General features: G+C 45.5%; 1 protein-coding gene and 1 non-coding gene across 2 annotated transcripts; both read left to right on the forward strand.

Annotated features, from left to right (window-relative positions):
• Window positions 1-1538: 1538 nt before the first annotated feature.
• On the forward strand, window positions 1539-22580 carry ano8a (anoctamin 8a). Its single transcript, XM_008306569.1, has 19 exons — window positions 1539-1646; window positions 1789-1882; window positions 6313-6423; window positions 8596-8728; window positions 10522-10660; window positions 10790-10886; window positions 11934-12050; window positions 13037-13164; window positions 14455-14616; window positions 16527-16679; window positions 17071-17197; window positions 17440-17495; window positions 17596-17670; window positions 19648-20142; window positions 20361-20534; window positions 20635-20826; window positions 20938-21069; window positions 21333-21443; window positions 21924-22580. Exons 1-19 carry the CDS (start codon window positions 1539-1541, stop codon window positions 22578-22580), a joined length of 3261 nt encoding a protein of 1086 aa, XP_008304791.1.
• Window positions 15256-15328, forward strand: trnak-cuu (transfer RNA lysine (anticodon CUU)). The gene has a single exon. It is a non-coding gene; the product is annotated as a tRNA-Lys (tRNA).
• Window positions 22581-22777: the final 197 nt, after the last annotated feature.

Here is a 22777-nt window from a genome sequence, read left to right on the forward strand (position 1 = left end):
TCCATCAATCTGATAGTCACTTTATTGTTTCTGTGTTTTTCTGTATTTTCATTCTGCCTTTGTAAAGCACTTTGTGACCTTTGTATGTGAAAAGCGCTTTATAAATACATTTTATTTACTTAACTTTACAAGTCCTCCAGGGCCTGCTGTCAAGAAGCATCTCCACATCATACTGCCACCACTGTGCTTCACACCATGATGCTTCAGAGGAGTCACAGGTGTCTTGGTGGCCTCCCTCACTAGTCTCCTTCTTGTAACTCCTTCAGAGGAGTCGTAGGCATAGTGCTGAAACAGATAAGTCACTTTAAAGAGTGTGACAACTTATGCAATCACTTATTTTTACATTCTATATTTTTAGCTATAGAATCTACTTTCACTTTGACATGAAAGAGTCTTATTTTTTGGAAATAAAAATTTTTTTTTTAATGTTTTTGCCAAAAAGCCTGTTTAAATTTAACATGATTCAGTGTTGAAAAGCAATAAGAAGGTTCCAATTATTGGTAATATAAACTGGTTATTGTGGAGTAAGTTTGGTTTAGTATATTTTTAACAATGATGTGCTGGCCACATGTACTCAGACACTTATAGTGTTTAACAAACGTATTAGACCGTCTGTCTAATGTGTTAAGCACTATATATATGTATACATATATAAAGACCATCCAGCATCATGAAGTGCTTTAATGCAGACTCAGCTCTCTTTGTTTTACTATTTTGAACATACTCAGATTTGAACTACTGGGCTTCTCTGAGAAGTCAGAAATTACAATCAGCCACTAAAACAAAAAAAAATTCTGTTCAGGAATGCAAAGTGAAATGAAACTAAATAAATATAAATTCACGTCTTAATCAAGTAATAATGATGTGCTTTACTATTTTTCCTGTTTAGAATTTGTATTTTTTTGCAAAACAGTAAATTAGAAAATTCCTGGATAACAAAAATAAGTATATTTTAGCTTTAAAAATATCGTTTTGATTACAGAGCTTCTGTTAATGCTGGTGTATTAACCATTACAAAAACACTAAAAAAAAGATTTTGTTAATTTAGGGCAGCTGTGGCATTAACCTTACACTGGGTGGAGGTCGAATTAGTTATCCTGTAAACTGGTTATTCTGGACTAAGAGCAAAGCTTTGTGTCGTATATGTTGATTTTAGGATGCTGTGATGTCCACATGCAGTCACACAGTTACGGCACATGGCACGTAATTGCGCGGTAAGTCCCGGTGGGACCCTCCGGTGGCCCTGAGCTGAACATACCAGCCCTACAGCACATGTGTCCGTGTCTGTGGACCTGTGGGCTGCTCGGTATTTCCCCACGAAACTCTGTCGTCACCGAGTCACGACTGGTGCGCGTAACGTGTAGATGCCATGATCATGTTCCTCCTCCTCCTCCTCCTCCTCCTCCTCCTCATCTTTCACATACACTAGGGTTGTTTTTCTCCCTTTGCAACACGCAAATGGCCATGCAATAAACAGAGCAGCTCTCCCTCCGTGCAGTGCGGTCTTCCACAGCCTCCCTTCGTGCAGCAGCAGCAGCATGCAGGCGGCAGCTGACAGCGACGCTCCTGTCAACAGTGGCAGCAGCAGCAGCGGCACCGCAGACGTCGACGACAGAGACGGGGCAGGGGAGAGGATGGAGAGGACGGTGCCAAGCGAGCAGCAGGACCGGACCAACAACCAGCAGCAGCAGCAGCAGCGGTGGCAACAGCAGTAGCAACAGCAGTGGCAACAGTGGCAGCAGCAGCAGCGGCACCGCAGACGTCGACGACAGAGACGGGGCAGGGGAGAGGATGGAGAGGACGGTGCCAAGCGAGCAGCAGGACCGGACCAACAACCAGCAGCAGCAGCAGCAGACGTCCTCCACGTCGTCCGGTGTGCTCGGTGAGTACCACTGAGGAACCGTGAGAGAGGAGAGGAAGCTGCTGGTTCGGTGCGTAATAATAGAGAAGAATGAGGATGATGGAGACGAGGCGAGCAATATGGTGCAGTCACTGGTGCTTAATAGACCTGAGTGAATGACTCACAGGAGACAGGACGGGTCAGTCGTCTGTGATTGGGTTTCGGTGGGTCCGTCCTTTTTTCCTCCCCGCTACATAGTGCGCACTCCGGTTCGGGCAGGCCGCTCCGGGAGTCCGGCTCCGTGGTCCACAGGTGCAGGCATGCAGGAGCGTTGTGCAGCCGAGGCGCATGTCCCGGCGGGCTGTGCTGCTCTCTGTGTCCGAGTGTTCTCAGGTGTAGAAGTGGAGAAGCACCACGGCGGTGAGTAAGCAGGCGGCTGGTTGCTATGGCCGTTTGTGGAACTGCACGGTGAGCTGCACTGAAGATGGTATCTTCTGTAATGTTTGCTGCGTTCAGCTGTGAGTTCTGTGACTTTCCTGTGGGGCTCAGATCCAGGGCCCTGGTCCATGTCTGGGCCCCTGAATCATTTATACTGAACAGAAATATCGAGGCTGCATGTGATATTTTATTCCATTCTGTCTACTCTTCTTCTTTTCTTCATAGGGCAATAAGTATTGTTTTAAAACACAGCATCTCTCCAACAGGATGGATGTCAGGCAGGAGAGTGGGCTCATAGAGCAGAAATCACAAGTCAGTAAATCAAACTGAGAGTCAGTGAGGTTGTGGGTGACGTTTGCTGAATGTTGTCCCAGTGTTGCTGAAGGGTTCGGGAAAGCTGGTGGAGATTGTTGGGGCATCTCATGGTGGACATGTCCATCCACAGCATCATGTGGGCGATTGGTTGTCCTACCAAGCTGTCTGGAATAATTTCTTGGATGACAAATGGTGGCGTTGTGGACATTTAAGTGTCTGGCTACAGCCCAAAACAGCGTCTTCTTCTTCTTCTTCTTGCCATTTAAAGGTGACTTTTATAGTCACTGTTCATAGAGTGTATGCGTCCATCTTTTCTACTGGACTAAAGCATACCAGTTAGATTTTTAACTTGTCCTCTAAGTCAGAAAAGAAGACATGTGCATGCTGGAGATCATTTTTGTTCACTTTAGTGTATGGTGCTGTCTGTCCAGTACGTCTTTGACACACGCCTCCCACACATAGAGTCAGTGAGGTTGTTGGCTGTGGTCCTTCTCTTCCTGAAAGGCTCGGTGCCGCTGGTGGACATTTTTTGGGGAGAAAAGGTTACACTGCCTGTCAAGAGCGTCATGCTGCAGATGGTCCGTCCTACCAGGCTGTCTGAAAGGATTCGCAGACAACCAGTGGGGGAGTCGGGGACATTTCGGTGCCTGGTTATGGCCCTAACTGACATCCAGCATGTCAGCAGCTTCCTCTTGTCCTCTGTGGCGTCGTGTCGTTCGCATGAAGCTGCATTTTGAGGTGGACTTTTATAGTCACTGGTCGACGGAGCGTCTGCGTATTGATCGCTGTCCTTTAAAGCCAAACGTGACGAGAATGTGGATTCGCTCAGTGGGGAGCAGTTAAAGGGATTTTACTAAACAAGTGGCTGTGTTTGTTCCCTCTCTGACTGGTGTTGTGGAACTTCAGTAAAGTGGAGAGAGGATGAGGAGGCCGACACAAAGAGACACGAATAAGGTTCACTGATCAGGAGAAGTGGCAGCAGCAGAGCAGCAGTTCATGCAGGCAAGGCCAGCATCAGTTCTGAGGATTCTCTCGAGCTTAGACCTCATACCCTATGGCCACATCTAGATTTATGGATGGAAGGGGAAACAAGAAGATAGCTCAGCACCTTAGTGCGATCTGGGCTTGAGAAGAACAAGGTCTGCCCTCATACAACACATCTACCTGGAGTCAAGATCCTGTAGAAGAAGGTTTGTAGACTGGTTTGTTGTAGGTTTATAGACTGATGTCATACGATATCCGTTTGGGGAGGTCAGTAGAAGTTTTATCAGATAAAAGGTCATCTTCAGAGGCTCAACTACAGAGAGAGCAAAGTAATGTTCCTTCACAATCAGATAGGCCAGGTAGATTGGTGGTTAGCACTGTCACCTCGCAGCTAGAAGGTCGCCGGTTGGCATCCCGGTGAGGACACCCAGGACCTTCCTGCGTGGAGTCTCCATGTTCTCCCCGTGCAGCGTGGGTTCTCTCCGGGTTCTCCGGCTTCCTCCCACAGTCCAGAAACATGCTGAGGTTAATTGGTGATTGTAAATTGTCCGTAGGTGTGAATGTGAGTGTGCTTGGTTGTCTGTCTCTAAGTGTAGCCCTGTGATAGACTGGTTACCTGTCCAGGTGAACCTGCCTTCACCCTGAGTCAGCTGGGATAGGCTCCACCCCCCACAACCCTAGTGAGGATTAAGGTGTAGAGATGATGGATGGACGGAACCAGAGCAATAGAAATGTGATTATCAACTTTCTCTCTAAGTCAAAAAGGAAGACCTTACATGCTGCGTTTTATTTTTGTTCAGTTCTTGTACCATCCGTGCCGTAGCTCTGGTGGAGGCTCAGGTGACGGCCGGCCCTTTGATCACATCATGCTTTGGGTATTCGCCTCGCTGCAGCTGCTGCTTTGATTCACTCGCTGACTTTTTGGTTACAACATCATCTCTAAACGTTCCTCTAAGAACGCTGTCAACTTAAAGCGTTCTCGCTCTCAGCCTGGAGTGATGCTAACAGATCAGACCCTCCTACAGCAGTGTAGTGGTCCAGCTGTAGCACATGGATGATCATGTAGCTCATATCCACACAGGCTGATCACCACAGCTTCTCTTTTTTGTCGTATCATCTGAGTTGTCTGCATTTGTGTGTCTGTTCATGGCTGCGTCTCAGGCCTGCTTCTTGTCCATATCATGCTGGTAAACGACCCAGACGGACCTCGGCACTGCTGGCTGTCTGAGTCCAAAATGAATATTTAAATTGACAACAAACATCAGACGCTGAGAGAAACAGTATCGACAGAACTGACCAACAGTCAAACAACTCATCTACGTTGGTGATATGAGCTAAAATGTGTATTATTGTATATGACTGGTGCTTCGTTGGATGTCGTTGGCGTATTTATTCAACATTCATGGAGCTCTGCGATATGGCTAAATGTAGGTCAGCAGAGTCATTATGGTGATGATCCAATAAAGTCTGGGTGATGCTGCCTGATGATAAAAAAGATAAATATCACTCTGCAATCATTTGTCTGTATTCACTCATATCTGCTGTATCTGTGTTTAGTGATAAGTTAGATGAAGCAATAGTTCATGTTGCTTGGTTCTCCTACCGGCGCTGCATTTTCATATCATTTAAATTAGATAGTAGGTTTAAGTAATGATTAACAAAGCAGGGATAAAGAAAACAGATATCCAGCCTACTGTAGCTCTACGCCCATTCTGTTGCATTTTGACATCAAATTGCATCATTATTATGTGATTATGTTGCTTTGGATGGATGAGTCGCTGCAGATTTGCACGTGGAAGATCCTTCATAGCTTTAATTATGTCACTGACAGCTGGGGAGGCTCAGAGTGCGCACAGGACAGAAACCAGAAGCTGTCACTGATCTGGCTGAGAACCCATCATTATGTTGTACACACACATCAGCAGAATGAAGAAGTGATTTACGCATCTCATCATGTTTCTACAGCAAAAACATGATAACCTCCTCCATCAGCACTTCAGGCCGACGAGACTTCGTGGCTTCGTGTGCTGCGGTCGCTTGGTGGGTTCGCAGGTTGACAACAAAGTCCTGCAAGACAGAGATGACAGCAGCACCGGCGGCTCGCAGGAGGAGGGATAGTGTGTGCTGGAAGTAGGGGGATGTGATGTGGTGATGCAGTTACGCTGCAGAATGTGAAATCCTGACCACGGACTCACACGGAGAGAGTGTCACAGTGTAACTCAGTGCACAATGAAGATATCGGTCAGTCACTGTGGCTGTTGTGCGTGCGTTAGGCAGAGCGTGAGCCGTGTGAAAGGAGAAGAAGAAGAAGCAGGACTACACAGAATAAACCACTGAGGCCTTTTGCTGTGCCTGCATTCAGCAGCTGTAGAGACGGGCTTGATAAAGGGGGATTGTTTGTGACTGTTTACTCACCAGCCAGCTCGTATGTTTGTTTGCTCGGTCATGTGACAGAGTGCTGCACAGTCAACCTTCACGCCGGCTGAGTAATTGTTTTCTGTCATTTTGTCACCATCACAGTGCAAAAAAGAAAGAAAAGCAGAAAAATATGGAGAAGCCGAGGCGTCAGCGATGAGCAGCAGAGTGATGCTAATGACTAACCTGTCATCTGTGTCCATGATCAGTATCACCATCTGTCAGTCTCGCACTCGCTTCCAAACCCTCCTGTTTTTTTTTTTTTTAACTCTATCCACCGCAGTCTGACTGAGTCTCACTTCTGTCCATCCTCCCTCTAGACAAACTGTTCGGGAAGCGACTTCTCCAGGCCCGACACTACATCATGTCTCGGAAGTCCTGGTTAAAAATGGTTCCCACTGAAAACTGTGACATCCTGATGGCGTTCCCAGGTACAGTGAGCTCCGGTCCGTCCTCTGTGTTTGTCCTGTGGTGAAGGGAACAGCACTCGTTAAACATCTTTGTCAGCCAGCCACTGTGTCACATGACAGGGCCTTAAAAACGGCCTTTGGGGACAATTAGACGGCATCCATTAGCCTGCACCTGTATCTACACACTGCTCCTGTATCTACACACTGCTCCTGTATCTACACACTGCTCCCCTCTGCAGTGTCTCTTTGTGGAGCTGCAGCCGAGTACATAAAACATGTCATTAAACATCCAGACGTGTGGTTCCAATATCACATCATATGTATTGTGTTGCATGCAAACAGCAGCAGCTCGGTGTGTTTTATCTGCAGGGGGCAGATATGTGGTTGCTTATGTAAGTGCTTATTCCATTTGTCAATCCCTACACGCAATCCTGCAAAGTGTACGAGTTGTCCTTCAACATGCGACTGCAGGGACACGTGTTTGACGTATAGAGATGTGATTTTTAAAACCGCTCTGTCTGTTAGAGAGATTTTACAACATCAGGTCTTAGAATGTCATTTTATCTGAAACAAAGAGATTGTTGATTATTTTGATTCATTCCAGTAAAACTAAAAGCAGCACAAATGTCAGGATTTGTCTCGACTCGACCCTTCAAGAATGTTTTTATCCAACATCAATGCAAAACAAATCAGAATAGAATAGAATAGAATAGAATGATTTTATTGTCATCATACACAAAGTACAACAACGTTAAAAGACAACTCCAGTGGTGCAAAATACAAGAATAAAAAAGACAAATAAGAAGAATATATAAATATATTTACAGAAGGAGCCAGTAGGACGTATATACAGTCAAGAATGAGCCACACGGTGGAATAAATACACTGCACTGTGGAGGTAAGAACACTGTGGATATATGAGAAATATAAATAATAGAAATACATGAATAATTATAGTTATACAATTCAAAATAATATATAATCATATATATAATATAATATATATGGATTATAGATACTTACAATATGGTATAACATAAATAATAAATATAAATGATCAGTAGTTCAGACCATAAATAAGTCGTGTTATGTGAAGACAAAGCTGCACTCTTGTTTAGATGCTTTTAAATTAAAAACAGATCTGAATATTCAACGTCTCCTTCTTTCACTACTCTGGAAGCAAATCTGGATCTGTGTCTATTAAAACAGAATAAACAGCAGCCTGGACAACAGCTTACCTTTAACTGACATTTCAGTTACTTCCTTCCATTCATTTACGCATCGAGCCGACGTTGCTCGTCTGATGTTTCCGCTGCCAGCTCCTCAGCCGTCCAGCGGCCTGCGCTGCTCATATACAGTCTGACAGTTCAGCCGCCTACGACGTTCGTACACTTCAGCTCCTCGTAGTAGCTCGACTTCAGCTGCAGCTCCCACACGCTTCACATGCTGCCAGGTAACACTTTAAGATACGCATGGACCTGCAGGTTTATTCGAGTAAGGAAGCACACTTACATTTTTGTCAGGAAGCGTAGCCTCTGTTAGTCTGTTAAAGCCAAATGACGCTGTTTGTGCTAAACACAGCAGCTCAGCAACGTGCCGAACGCAGTTGGTCCACATCACTGCTGGAGAATAACACTGACAGACAGAGATGTGGTTCTGAGATCACACTGTGAACATCATAACCTATTAGTCTGGTCTGGACCTTTACCATTTGCTCCTTCTGATCCACCGTCATGATATCTGTCACCTCTATCTGCTTGACAGTTAAAATCACGTCCATTTACATCATATATCCAAACCACACTGTATCTGATCTGAAGATGTAGAGAGAACAGGAGCCAGGTCTGTTGCGGGCAGCATTCAGCCCGACAACAACTAGAGCTGATGTTCTGCATCCAGTCAGCTGGAGTCTGATTGGAACCAGTCTGGGTTGCTGTGCTTCCTTTTCGCTGGCTGTTTGTAATCTATGTAGACAGGAATGCAATCAGAGTTTCCTTTTCCTGTCACCACCAATACGCTGCTCCATGGTTCTGACATCAGGACTGCGACCTGCCGCTTTGGTTCAGTCTCTTTATGCAGCAGCAGACTTAACTTTGCTTTTGGCAGGAGATGTTCAGGTGAGTGTAGGCAAAGAGCTGCTTCTGTTCACGATGCCATCAAACTTCAAATTAAAACGTTTCTCTCCTCCACCAGACACGATAGACGACCACACTCTGCTGTGGCTCCTCAACCAGATCCGGGTCGGAATCCCACAAGTCAGCATTCAGGTCCGGCAGCATAAACACACGCAGGCGCACGCCTTCTTCATCACCACCACGTTTGAGAAGTAAGACTCTGAAAACTCTGGCTTTGTGTGTCTGTGTGTATGTGCATGGTGTCTTTGTAAATGGACCCGTTTCAAACTATTCTGGCGTTTTACACCTTTGTTTTATTAACCTGTGCATGTGTGAGCTGTACTGAAGACAGACAGGATGTGAACAAAAAATTCAGTTCATTCGTCCAGCTTAGTTTCTGTGAGTTTTTGCATCTTGTATTTTGCAAAAGGATTTTTATTTCAAAGTCAGGGATGAGTCCATTCATGTCAGCTGACGTAAACACACATGATTATATGTATTTGCATGAATGAACTGTATATCTACATGTGAATTTACTTTTTATTCACTTTCTGGGTTTAAGTTGCGTTTAGTTAATGGACGAGCTAAAGGAATAGTTTAACATTTTGGCTGGAGCGGATTAGCCTAACTAGCATGTTAGCATAGTAATGCTAGCATCCGGTTAGCATAAAGAGGTAAAGCAGGGCAAAAAGCTGAACTGGATCCGTCCAAAGGTTTAAAAAAAATACTAACAGAAGCTCAAAAGGTCAGAAATTAACAAACCAGAAGTTTACGTCTACTGTATAAAAAGACACAAAACCTTTATTTTTTAATATCTGACATTAAATCAGACGAAACTTTTCCTGTTTTAGATCAGTCAGGATCACCAACATTATTTCTATTTGCTAAACGCCAGAATAATGAGAGAGAGATTTTTTTTTTTTTACTGCTTTCTTCAGTGTCAGAAGTTTCCATCCATCTCCTCAGTATTAGGTAGCATTGCCTTTAAACTCTATGACTTGGGTCAAACGTTCTGGGTTTCCTTCCACAAGCTTCTCACCACAGTCTGATGAGTTGTGGTCCATTCCTCCTGACAGAACCGGTGGAACTGGGTCAGGTTTGTTGGTCTCCTTGCTCCACTGATGTTCTCCAGGACTGAGATCAGGGCTTTGTGATGGCCACTCCACAACACTGACTCTGTTGTCCTGAAGCCTCTCTGTAGCTAATGTGGTGCTATGCTGAGGGTCATTGTCCATCTGAAGACCCATTAGTGCCCAAGCTTTAACTTCCTGCTGATGTCTGGAGATGTTGCTTCAATATCTCCACATCATGTTCTTTCCTCATGATGCCATCTGCAGTAGAACACCCCCACAACATGATGCTGCCACCCCCGTTCTCCACAGTTGGGATGGTTCCCCTTCATCTGATTTCATGTCAGACTGTGAGAAAAAAGGTTTTATGTCTTTTTATACAGTGGATGTAAACTTCTAGTTTTTTTAAATCTTTATTGAAAAAAAAAAAAGTGGTCCTTATGTGCGGGGCTATTTGTTGGTTAGCGCAGACTCCAGGAAGTCACTGTGCATGATTTACAACCCTTAGACAACAATGTGCTGTTTGTACAGAGTTTGTATTCGACATATTTATGCTGGTCTGCACATTGGTTTCACCTTTAGACAGAACCAGGCACACTGCTTCCTCCTGGTTTCCATCTTGCTAAGATAAGCTAAGCTAATTAACGCCATGTCATAGTAAATGCACACACATCAGTTTGATGTTGACCTTCTCTTCTACCTCTCAGCAAGAAGTTTCTCCAAAAATGCCAAAAACCATTCCTTTAAACACGTGTCAGCAGATTCAGAGTTCAGGAGCCACGCTGAGCACCGTCTCCCAGCTCCAGCTGTGTGCTGCAGCTTGTTCTGTGGAAGCCTCGGTGCTCTTAATCTACCAAACATCTGCAGTCCGGCCTCGGCGTTAGCGCTCCATCAGCTTTAATCCTGTTGTTCATTTGGCCTCTCCTCACCCTCAGCTTACTGCGAGGAGCCGAGCAGATGGGCATGCACAAGACCGTCAAACCACAGTTTGGTGGCGGGATGCGGCGCTTCTCCTGTGAGGAGGACAACATCTACGAGAACATAGAGAGCGAGCTCTGCTTCTTCACCTCTCAGGTCACAAGTCTAACCTGTTCAACAAGTTTTCCTCAGAGTTCCAGTGTCATACAGATGATCCTCCTGAGTAGAGGTGTGTTCTCCATCATGTGTCACTGATCGTCTCTGTTTACCTGTGCCTGTGTTCAGGAGCGTCAGAGCATCATTAAGTACTGGCTGGACAACCTGCGAGCCAAGCAGGGCGACGTGCTTCACAACATTCACTTCCTGGAGGGACAGCCAATCAGTACGTTCATATTTATTTATGTTTTTTTTTTTTTTCAGGCTGTTTCACATCTTTTCTTCTTCCCTTTAAATGCTTCTTAATGTAGCGCTGAGCCCAACCAGAGCCTTTCCTCGTGGACTAGTAGTCGTTAATTAAAGCCGTTAGTCAAACAGTCACTGCACATTTATAATATTGATTTATTTATTGAAATATATTTACTCAAACCATCAAAAATCGTCTGAGGAGGAATGTTATGAGTAACACTGAGTTCATTAGCAGGGAAATCCAACCAATCAGGAGCCTTTTCAGGATAATTATGCGCACATGAAGTGAGCCAAAGCAGCACCAACACCAGCAGTGATGATCCTGAATGTGTCGGAAAAACCATTTTATTAATGAGCCTCTTCACATAGTGGAGCAGGCGCCTCGTCCTTGGACCCGACACTGGTGCTGCCATCAGTCTGCCACCGGCCCGGCACAAACTGACACTCGACTGCTGCGGCGGCGGCCCGGTGTGCCATTGGTCCAATACTTTTACCGTTCTGTGCAGCTGCATGTCAGTGAATGAGAATGTTCTGTGTTCTTGGACTGCACGAGGAGGGCTCATTATGGGCTCATTCTTCATCCTGTTGAAATGATCCCATATTCTGGGTTTCCTATCAGGCTAATCCAATCACAGTCTAAAAGCTACATGTTCAGGATAACATCTGTCTCTCTGGGTCCCACCATTTTGTTTTTGTTCTGTGACCAACCGATGAATCGACGAGGGCTCTGCTCACCAACGCTGGTCGACGGTTAGACGGTTAGACGGTTAGACGTCAGCCCTGCTTAAATGTCTTTGAAGTCCTACCTGGTGCTTTGTGCGGCGGCTTTAATATGCAGCATTCATCTGAGCATCTGTTGTGCTAAAACAAACAGCGTGACTCACGGTGGTCAGGACGCCCTCTGTTCAGGTCGACCTCTTCAGCAACTTATAAACACGATTTTTTTAAAATGCTAATTTGTACGGGAAAGATGCACATTTCTTTAGAGATGCCATGTGTAAGTGTCCTGATGTGTCCTCTGTAGTTCCAGAGCTGGTGGCTCGGGGGGTGATCCATCAGATGTTCCCTCTTCACGAGCAGAGGATCCTCAACCAGCTGATGACGTCCTGGGTCCAGGCTGTCTGTGAAAGGCAGCCGCTCGGTAGGAAACGCCACGAGGATGTTTTAAAGAAAACATGGCTGGAGAGTCAAGACCAGGCCTGAAGTTTCCAAAATAACTAACACTATGAAGTGCAGTCGTGACTCCATAATCAACCCTTAACAATCCTAAACCTTGATATCCGACAGGTTTTTAGGAAAAACCAACAGAACCCATAAAAACAGCCTTAACATGCTGACAGCCTTGGATTCTGACTCCGACATGACATTTTATGTCACCAATCAGGATAGCGGCGTATTATCTGACTGAACAGTCCCACAGATTGGCTACGTTCACACTGCAGGACTTGATGCTCAATGAGGATTTCTTTGTGAGTTCCTTCATATTTCCAGTTCAATGCGACTTGTATGTGATCTGCTGTGTGAACTTCATACGACCCAAAAGTGTCCCGCATGCGCAGAAAAGGACACGACGACGTCACACGCAGCGAGTGTGCTCAGTGTTTACGGAAGTAAACATGGATGGTAACGGTGGAGCGTATCTGCCACTCCCCCGCCGCCACCAATGGAGGAAACAGAAGTGTGAGCGCTAACTAAACGAGCATCAGCAGCCAAGTACTGCCTGTGTGTTCTGGACACTTCCACCCCATCAGAGCGCTGCCCTGGGGTGGAAGTGTCTGGAACGTGCACAAGCTCACCGGTCAGTTAGGCTGAAGTCCAGCGATGCGTAGTGTTCTAACAATACACTAGTTATTATAACAACTATGAACAATAATGAACAACTAATGAGCCTTCCAGCATCAAGGCCTCCTTGTATCTGGACCTCCGTCTTGACAATCCAACAGCCTTGATATCCGACATAGAAGAAGGTTTTACATTTAGTGTCGGATTATCGAGTCACGACTGTACTTTATAGTATAAGTACTGTAATGTATAACTTACTGTAACTTGTTTTTTTTTTTTTTTAAACATGATGGCTCTTTTTACCAGAGCCTCAGCATTCTGCTCATTATCTTACCTGCTCTGTAGACGATATCTGCGACTACTTTGGAGTGAAGATCGGCATGTACTTTGCCTGGCTGGGTTTCTACACCAACTCCATGCTTTACCCGGCTGTCATCGGCTTTCTGCTCTGGATTCTAGCTGAAGCCGACCAGGTACTCGCTTTTAAACACTTTGAATAATGTCTGTGAAGCTTCTCATTCATCCAGGTCATGGTTCTTCTGGTAGTTTTATCGTAGCAACTGGACTTGCTTGAAGACGTTCCACCTCTCATCCAAGAGGCTTCATCAGCTCTGACTGACTAGTTGGGAGTTCCACATACTGATATCCTGAAGGAGACATTAGCACCTGAGTTTGGGTTTCAGTTGGAGGTTTGTTGCTCCTCCCCCTCGTTATGTGAGTCGTTAGTGCTCCCCCTGACACAGTGGGGTTCGTTAGGGTGTGGATGTGGGTTCATCTTCTGGGGAGAGATCTTTGAATGTTTGAATTTTAGACTATGGTACTCACAGTTTGAACAACAGTTTACAGACACTAGTACAGACCACGTATATCAGGGCAGTCCTGAGTGTCCAGTAACTCCTATAACTCTGAATTTCCTGTGATGGATTCATAGAAACACGTGTCTCTGTCACAAAAAACAATCATGTTTTGGTTCTTTCACAGATTGATTGTAGATCACTGGGTCAGATATGTTCATACAGAAACTTGAATGATCAGTTTTGTTGATGTAGAAAGTTATGTTAGTCTAATTATTGTAGTGGTATGACCTCTCACCTGCTCGTTAAGCTGCTGACTCCTCTGAGCCCATTTAAATAGGACCTGTTTGATAAACTCGTTAGCCACCATCACTGCAGTAGGAGAATCTAAGAGGCTCAGCACAGATCCTAAAAAGCAAATTAACTGACATGAACCACTCAGGACAGTCACCTGAAGATGCTTCAGATCCCAGAGTCATCGATGCAAACAGCGGTTTTAGTGAGAAGCTGTGTCTCAGGAAGGAAACACAAACTATCGCCTGCTGCTGACAGATGATTGGTCAGGACGGTCAGGAGTCACCAAAAAGCAGATCTGTAGTGAACTAGAAGCTGCTGGACCACAGTGGTCCCCAGTCAGATGCTATACCTGCTGAAGCCACGTCATCACTTCCTGGAAGTCAGCACCATGCTGACTCGTCACTCTCATTCATGTCACAAGTCTTTGGGTTTTGTTTTGCTGTCTTCATGCATTTTTTATTATCGTGCTTCAGCTTGTTTTGACAGATTTCATGTTGCCTTTTATATTTTTCATTAAATTTTTATAAGGTTTGCAACGAGCTGCAGCAGCTTCTCTGTATACAAAATAATGAATCGGCGGTGCTAACAGCAGCTTTTTATTAGACGGCTGGACAGAATCATCTTACCGTCACAAACTGTGATTATCTTTGCTTCTTTCCTGCTCCTGCACAGACCAGCCAGGACATCTGCTGCGTGGTTTTCGCCCTCTTCAACGTGGTGTGGGCCACTCTGTTCCTGGAGCGCTGGAAGAGGCGAGAGGCGGAGCTGTCGTACAGGTGGGGCACCCTGGACACACCTGCAGAGTCCCTGGAGGAGCCGCGGCCTCAGTTCAGGGTGAGGGGTGCTGCTTCCACACTTCTGTTGGCTCCATTTCTTAAACTATTCAGGGCCCCAAACTGTCCACATGTACAAAGTCTTGTGCTTTAAAAAGGTTCACGTCTCACCTGGCTACAGCGAAGCCTCGCAGCTTTAATCTCAACAACAAAACCAGAAAAAACAACAGACTGGAGAAGAAGAAGAAACACATTCAGCCGAACCAGGTGTCGTCACTCTGCTTGTATTTCTAAATCAGGCTGTAACTCATCAGCTCGTCTTGTTCCTGAGCTTCTGTCTATTTACACAAAACACAGAAATGTGAGCGAACACACAGTCCACACGCTGAGCAGCTTATATTCTGTACAGTTCCAGGAAAATACTCATTAATTGATGAGTATTTTCAGCGTGTGAGAAGGTTCGGTGACCCAGCAGTCAGCCGTCAGCGCTGCCACTGATCACTTGGATTTACACACAATACCAGGAAATGTGATCGGCCTGTTTACGGGAGTGTGTCTCTCAGAGCCCACGTGCTCAGAGCGTAGCGGGGGAGGGCAGCGCCTTCCTCGCCGCCGCCAGTTGTCAAGAATGAATAGGAGAGTTCAGGGAGGGGACGTGGGGGAGACCGCTAAAAGGGACGGCGGGAAGCTGAGGAAACAGGCCCGGCTAGCTCAGTCGGTAGAGCATGAGACTCTTAATCTCAGGGTCGTGGGTTCGAGCCCCACGTTGGGCGTTAACATTTTCCAGGAAGAAACTTTGGAGGCTGTTGGAGAGTTTCTGACAGACGACGTGTGAAAACAAGCGGTAGACAATCCACCGACACAGAGGTGCTGCTTGTGACCACATGTTGATAAAATAATATGATCAAGTCAGGGTGCAGCAGGTTTGTCCTTTCACTCAGAATCAGAAACAGATTTATTGCCAGGTATAGTTTACACAATACGAGGAATTAGTTCTGGTGGGTTGGTGCAACAATAAATATAGAGTAAGGCACAAGGTTTAAAAAAAAAAAAAGCTAAAAAATAAAAGTAATTACAAATAAAAATAACTGTAATGGTGCAAAGCAGAAGCAAAAACATATTGTGGAGTGAAGAATTAAAGGTAAATTTAAATAATAACCATAAAACTGTGGTTTTATTTACAAGAATATTGATATTTACATTTATACAGACGATCAGAGGAGTGCAGGTTGAAGGTGTGGAGGTGCAACACGACCAACAACAGCGCAGATGATGAGCAAAGAGACATTTATTTATTATTGAAGTCCAATAACGGGCTGTAAAGCAGCAACGTGCAGCTGAACGGGTGGAGTTCATACACATCATACACCAGGACCATGTTCAGAGGTCCGACCACAAATCAAAGACAATACAAGTTACTGTAACCCTCACACATTATAGTCTCAGCATTTTAATTAAGATAACAAACATTAATCAGCCAAGGAGCGTAGAGTGCACATCCGGCAACCGTTAGACCACAGTGATGGTAACTCCAGCAGCAGATGTTGTTCTAACCCAGCTAACAGGCTGAGACAGACATAGAGACACGTATTAGCAGCAAGAAGTCTACTTTTATAAGACTGTTGAGGACGTGCAGTGTGTCAGTCAGCGGCATCGTGTGGTGAGAGGTGCTGTCAGGTGCTGCAAACCAAATGAGGACAAATGTGTCCGCAGCCCAAACGCTCCAGGGAGGCAGAACCGGCCACGCAGACCACAGAATAGACCCGGTGTGCCCAATCCGATCCACTAATGCTTGTAAAGACAGTGCAGCTTGCAAAAAAAAGGATGCAAAAGATTCTCGTCATGCACCAACAATCCATCCGTTAAACTAGAAAGCGATTCTGCTGGAGCACATTCTGACCGTTTCTTGTTCAGACGATTACAATCACATTAAAGTCTCTTATCTAATATTTTCCACTCTCTTCTCTGCAGGGCGTGAAGCGCTGCAGTCCCATAACGGGCTGCGAGGAGTTCTACTACCCTCCCTGGAAGAGAGCTCTGTTCAGATGGCTGGTCAGCCTGCCCATCTGCCTCCTCTGCCTCTGCTTCGTCTTCCTCGCTATGCTCCTCTGCTTGGAACTGCAGGTGTGGACCAGATAACAGAAGAAATGGAGTTAAAATAGCCTCGGAGCTAATAAATGGGGACGATGCTGTGTGATGTGTGTTTGCTGTGAAGAGCTAAAACCTGCTTTGAATAACACAGTTTAACAAAAGGACCGAAAGCATTCCAGTTTATTCGACGAAATAGAAAAAAACAAAGATGAATAATTTAAGATCTGCAGCACCTGTGTCGTCTGGATGATTTGTGAGTTGTATAATTAAAAAAAGAAAAAAACCAGGATGAGTAGACGACGTGCTGATATCGTGCTCGTCAGCTGAGGTCTGTTTAATAGCTTCCTATAAATAGCTGTGGGCTCGGAGATGTGAATGAACAGGACTTATTAAAAATGTACCATGCTTCTAATTCACCTCGCAGGAAGTCGTGATGGAGATTCAGGAGCTGCCCGGCATCACCAGGTTCATTCCTAAGATACTCCTGGCTGTTACCGTAACCGTGTGTGACGAGGTGTACAAGAAGATTGCCTACTGGCTCAACGACATGGGTAAGACACACACACATATATCATCTGTTATATAAATATGTGATGTTTAGTAGGAGACTGATTTATCAAAATAAAAGAACTTGAATTAAACTGGGACCTCTTTGCCTGTTGGTATGTACGAGGCTTGGTCCCTGTCTGTTCTCTGATCTTCTCTCAGAGCACTACGAGGCAGTTAAAGAAAGTAAAACCGTCGCCTCATCGCTGTCATTCAGTGAGTAATGCTTTTTTCTTTCTTCATGCAGAGAACTACAGACTTCAGAGTGCCTACGAGAATAATCTCATCATCAAGATGGTTTTTGTAAGTCATGCTTCCTCTTCTGCTTGGTGAAACATGCAGATAATTCATCCGTATTGAGGGAGTGTTCGAGTTCCTGTAACGTTTTCTGCTTGTTTTACAGTTTGAGTTCATCAACTCTTACCTGAGCCTTTTCTACATCGGATTCTACCTCAAGGACATGGAGCGGCTGAAGGAGGTAGCAGCAGCTTTCAGTGGCGCCGCACACACAAAACAATGAGGGAAACATCGATTTATCCCAAAGCCACAACATGTGACATTAACTGACTGTTCTCTAAACCAGTGGTTCTCAAACTGGGGCTCCCAAGATAATGTCAGGGGGGTGCATTTATCAAATAAATGTGTATTAGGGCTGTCGAAATTAAAAGTGTATACTTCTATTTACTCCTTTTTCGAACTTGTGAATATTATGATTTGATTACGTGATGTTATTATTCTTTTTTGCCCTTTTTAAAATTCTTTTCTTCTGTTTTTTGTTTTTTTTTCCTTTTATTTGTTCAAAATAAATTCAGTTCATTCAAAAGAAAATGAACGTGTTAATGTGAAGAGAGGAATCTGTGGAATTAACACATTAATGATGAACAACAGAGTTATTACTCGTGATATATTAAGAATTCAAATTGGAGGGTCACGAACACAAACTGATGCTATCTTGGGGGTCGTGGCTCTAAAAGTTTGAGAACTGCTGATCTAAACCCTCCTGAGGAGATGCCACACTTGTCAAACTTCCCATTTTAGGGTCAAAATGATAAATACGACAGTTTGTTGTTTTATTTTAAATCTATTAAATGTTTTTCACCAGCTGTAGCAATCAAGCTAACTGAGCTAGCATTGGTTCATTTGGTTGAACTTTTTAACTGACTTTCTTTAAAAAAAATCTGTAACTCCAAAAACCAGTTTGCTGATTGTCTGACGGTGTAGGAAATGCTCAGCTAGCTGCTGTCAGGTGTGAGCTCGTTAGCCAGACATGCTAACAACTGATGAGCAGATAAAGCAAAAACATGTTCTGAGGAAGGAGACTGTGTGAGGAGCTTCTCAGTCATCCACACCTTTATAATTCATCATTAGAAGAGCTGTAATTAAAGTAGCTGCTTCTCTACTTTGGAGGCTTTGGTTTGTAATCTGTTCACAGCAGGAAGTTCTGAACCCTCCAGAAACCCTGAGCTCGGTCCGTCCGCTTTGCTCGACACACTGACCCGGTGCTGTGGTCCAGTCTGTAGCCAGCTGCCGAGGCCTTTCAGAAACATCCACATTGTGTGTTTGTGTGTTCCAGATGAGGAGCAATGCAGCCGTTTGTGTTGCGTGAATAGAAACCACATGTGTGTCTGCTGTCTAAGTCTGCATCGCTCATGTGGAGGTTAAGAATCGGCCTCAAGGCAGAGAAGTTCTGCAGGTTTACCAGATGATTTGAAATTATATCCTGTTCACTTTTATATGTCCAGCATCAAATGATAGCGTACATCATGTTGGGGCTCTTTGTAAGGTCAAGACTTTACAGTGTTATAGAAAGAAACCCAACAGCTCCCCCTCGGTCAGGAGCTAGTGAGGAGGAGAAACTACCTTCCAACATGTTAAAACTCCAGCAGAACTAGTGATTAAATAATAAATTGTAAAATATATCCACTGAAACAGAAAAGGAGTGTCTGCGCTAGCTAATGCGATCACTACCACCTCCTCCCTGATTCCTTTTGAACACATCATTTAGTGTATATTATCTGGGCGTTGATACAGTAGGGGATGAATTCAGACTCAGCTGTTGTTGTGCTTCTGGTTTTGGAAAAGCTCAATACAATTACCTTATCCGTCAATAAATGCATGTTATTGTTCTTACTGCATCTCGCTGGACAGGCCGTCTGTCCATCGCCGTGCCAGGTTACAGTTGCTAAGCTACGATAGTACAGTCGCTGTTTGACGAGAGATTTAACAAATGGTCAGCTGCAAAATAACTGAGCATTTAATTATCCACCATAAACTCTGAGTCCTACACTGCGACGGCTTGTTGCTGATAAACTGAGAGGCTGTGGGTGTAGCAGGATCATACTTTATTTAGTATCAAGACCTCCATCGTATGTGCTTTCTAAACACTTCTGGAGTTGTGAATGCGTATGTTGCACTTCTTTCTGTGCAGTAATAGATGTTGCCCTCCTCCTCACAGATGCTGGCTACTCTGCTGATTTTCCGCCAGTTCCTGCAGAACATTAAAGAGGTCCTCCAGCCGTATCTGTATGAGCAGAACAAGCTGGGCGTCTTCACCCCAAAGGTGCTATGGGAGCTGCTCCAAGCCATCACCATCAAGTACGGCCGCCTGGCGCTGGGAAAGGCCCAGGCCTCCATGACTTCTTATTCCTTTCTGGGTCCCAGAGGGATCCCCGTCAGCCCCACTAACGGGAACCCGGAGCCAAAGAGACGAGGGGATCTGAAGGCTGGATTCAGGCTGACAGAGGAAGAGTGGGACATGAATGACAGTGCCTTGAAGCACCGTAAAGTCAGCTTCACAGAGAAGGTCGACTACCAGGACGTCACGACGGAGACGCAGGCCGTGGACGACAGCTTCCTGGAGGACAGCCCCACCCTGGTGGAGGACGGGATGGATCCGTCCAGTATTTTTGACAGTTGTGATGAGGACAGTGATTGTGAATCGTTTTCTCAAGTATGTGGTCTGCTTATCTCATTGTTTGTCATCCATCCTTGCAGCTTCATGGTCTTGGCTTCATTCTTTACCCTTCAGCAATGGCCATCTGTTTAAATGTACCTACAAACATCAACAGAACCCTCTCATTCATGAATCATCTGACATAATGCCTGTGTAGTTTCACTCCATTCCTCCACATAGCACATCAAAGTATCGTAGTCTGATGTCTACATTAGCAGGAGACCAAGGAGAATGTGTCCTCTCCAAAGGAATCTGACTCTCTCTGTCAGAGAAGAAGGAACGCTGGGGAGGGGAAAGATGACAAGAAGTCGTGGATTGATCCGCCAGAAGAACCCAAAGGCGTCACTCTGACCCAGGCTGAGATCGAGAGCTGCATGCAGACGTACGAGGTGATGTGCTCCACAGCTGGTTTACAGGAGCTAAGTTCACAGCAGTGTACTCCTGAGAATACGGGTGTTAGTGCTGCTTCATGATGTCTGATTCCAACAGGACACGCTTCAGGACTACCAGGAGATGTTCATCCAGTTTGGCTACGTGGTGCTCTTCTCCTCTGCGTTCCCGCTGGCAGCCATGTGTGCTCTTATCAACAACATCATTGAGATCCGCAGCGACGCCCTGAAGCTCTGCACCGGCCTGCAGAGACCCTTCGGTCAGAGGGTGGAGAACATCGGCCAGTGGCAGGTCAGCCTGTGGTGTGTTATCAAATGTCAGAGAAGCCTTCTGGGCTGCTGTGTGCGCATTGCAGGCATCTGATGACCTGTTTATGTCTCTCATTCTGTCTCTGAACGCCAGACTGCGATGGAAGCCATGGGTTTGATAGCCATTATAGTTAACTGCTACCTGATTGGTCAGTGCGGGCAGCTTCAGCGTCTGTTCCCCTGGCTGAGCCCTGAGATGACCATCATCTCCATCGTCTTACTGGAGGTATGCACCGCACATGTGCATTCATCTATGAAGACTGTAGTCTCATTCTCAGAAAGATGTTTTAATATACAAAACAGACGTTCTATTTGTTATCGTGATTCTGTTCTCAAGGTTTCAGTGATGAACACAAAACCTCGCTGTAGTCTTTGGTTTATATGAGATGTTGTGTTTCGTCTGTATACAGAACAGGACAATACTCTGTGACTGTGGGTTGATGTGACTGTCCGTTGAGCCTGTCCCTTTGTGGTCTTGGTGGTTTACAGCACTTTGCAATCCTCCTAAAGTACATCATCCATGTGGCCATCCCTGATATCCCCGGCTGGGTAGCAGAAGAGATGGCCAAGCTAGAGTACCGCCGAAGGGAAGCTTTCAAGGTATAGCTGTGTCATAGCTTGAAAGACCTTCGCTCAGCGTGAGGCGGCTGCACTTGAAGTAGTTTCTGTCATTTTCTCTACATATGTTCATTTGTGTCCCTTCGTCTCTTGGTGTTCATCATCCTGACATGTTCACTGGTGCAGCCTGACTTTCACTAACAAGTAACTGTAAGTGTTTCTGTCCAGTCTATGGTCTGTATAGTTCTGTATAACATCGGTGGCATTTCCTGTCTCGATAGTGTCTCAGATAGATGGCGTCATTGAGATAACACAACAATTCAGAGTAACCACCTCACCTTGTTTTTATGAGCTTAAAGTTTAACTCTTATATTGCTGGTCCTACTGCTGCTGTGTGCTCTTTGCACTGCTACCATCCACACATTCAGGCTGTCTTAGCCAGTTCCAGCTCCTCTCTTTCAGTTTCACTAAATCTTTCTGTATCTCTGTGTAATGTCTTTATTTTTAAACGCCTCCTTCTAGAAACATGAGCTGCAGGCACAGCAGCACTTCCAGCAGCAGCTCAGACGCCGACGTGAAGAAGAGGAACTCCAGCGTCAGGCTGAGCTGCAGGCCGAGGCCCGTCAGGAGAGCGACTACCACAAGGCCGACGCCCAGCACCAGCACCACCACGACAAAGCACAAGGGAACAAGCCAGGGGACAAGCCCAAGAGACCCAGCTCTCTCCTGGGCAACAACAACGTGATGAAGCTGAAGCAGATCATTCCTCTCCAGGGGAAGTTCTCCTCCGGTACATCACGCTCACCAGCGCAGTCCCCAACAGGAGGGGAGGCGAAGCTGCCCGGGTTTCTGAAGTTCTTGAAGTCACCTGAGGTGAAAAAAGAGCCGGCGGTGGCAGTTGGAGCAACGACGGGGTCAACGGTCAGCTCTTCAGTTCCCCCTAGTGGCCAGGAGAGGTCACAGTCCCCCAACAGGACTTTCAGTCCTGGGAAGCTGTTCAGTTTCAGTAAGTCAGAGGGCACAGTGGTGTGTGCAAATGGGACCCAGCCACCGACCCAGGCTGCCAGCGCTCAGCCCAACCGGGCTGACTTAAACACAACACAAGAGGAGCTGCCCTCCAATGAGTCCGACAAAGGAGAATCAAGACAATTGACTGATTTAGAAAACTCAAAGACTTAATAAATGACTAATGTAATATTATAAATGGAGAGCAATGTACAAATGTTCAGAGACACTGATGCCCCGGCAGCGTAGGAGAACATGTTAGTCACGAGGACCACCTGTCAGGTCAGCAAGCATTAGACCTTCACTCTGGATGCAACTTACTCCTCACCAAGCATCGCCCTGTATCTACTAACACCTGATTAACTAGCTTC

The sequence above is a fragment of the Stegastes partitus genome, unplaced genomic scaffold (genome assembly GCF_000690725.1).
Source record: "Stegastes partitus isolate 25-593 unplaced genomic scaffold, Stegastes_partitus-1.0.2 Scaffold0, whole genome shotgun sequence".
In the NCBI taxonomy this organism is placed as follows: domain Eukaryota; kingdom Metazoa; phylum Chordata; class Actinopteri; family Pomacentridae; genus Stegastes; species Stegastes partitus.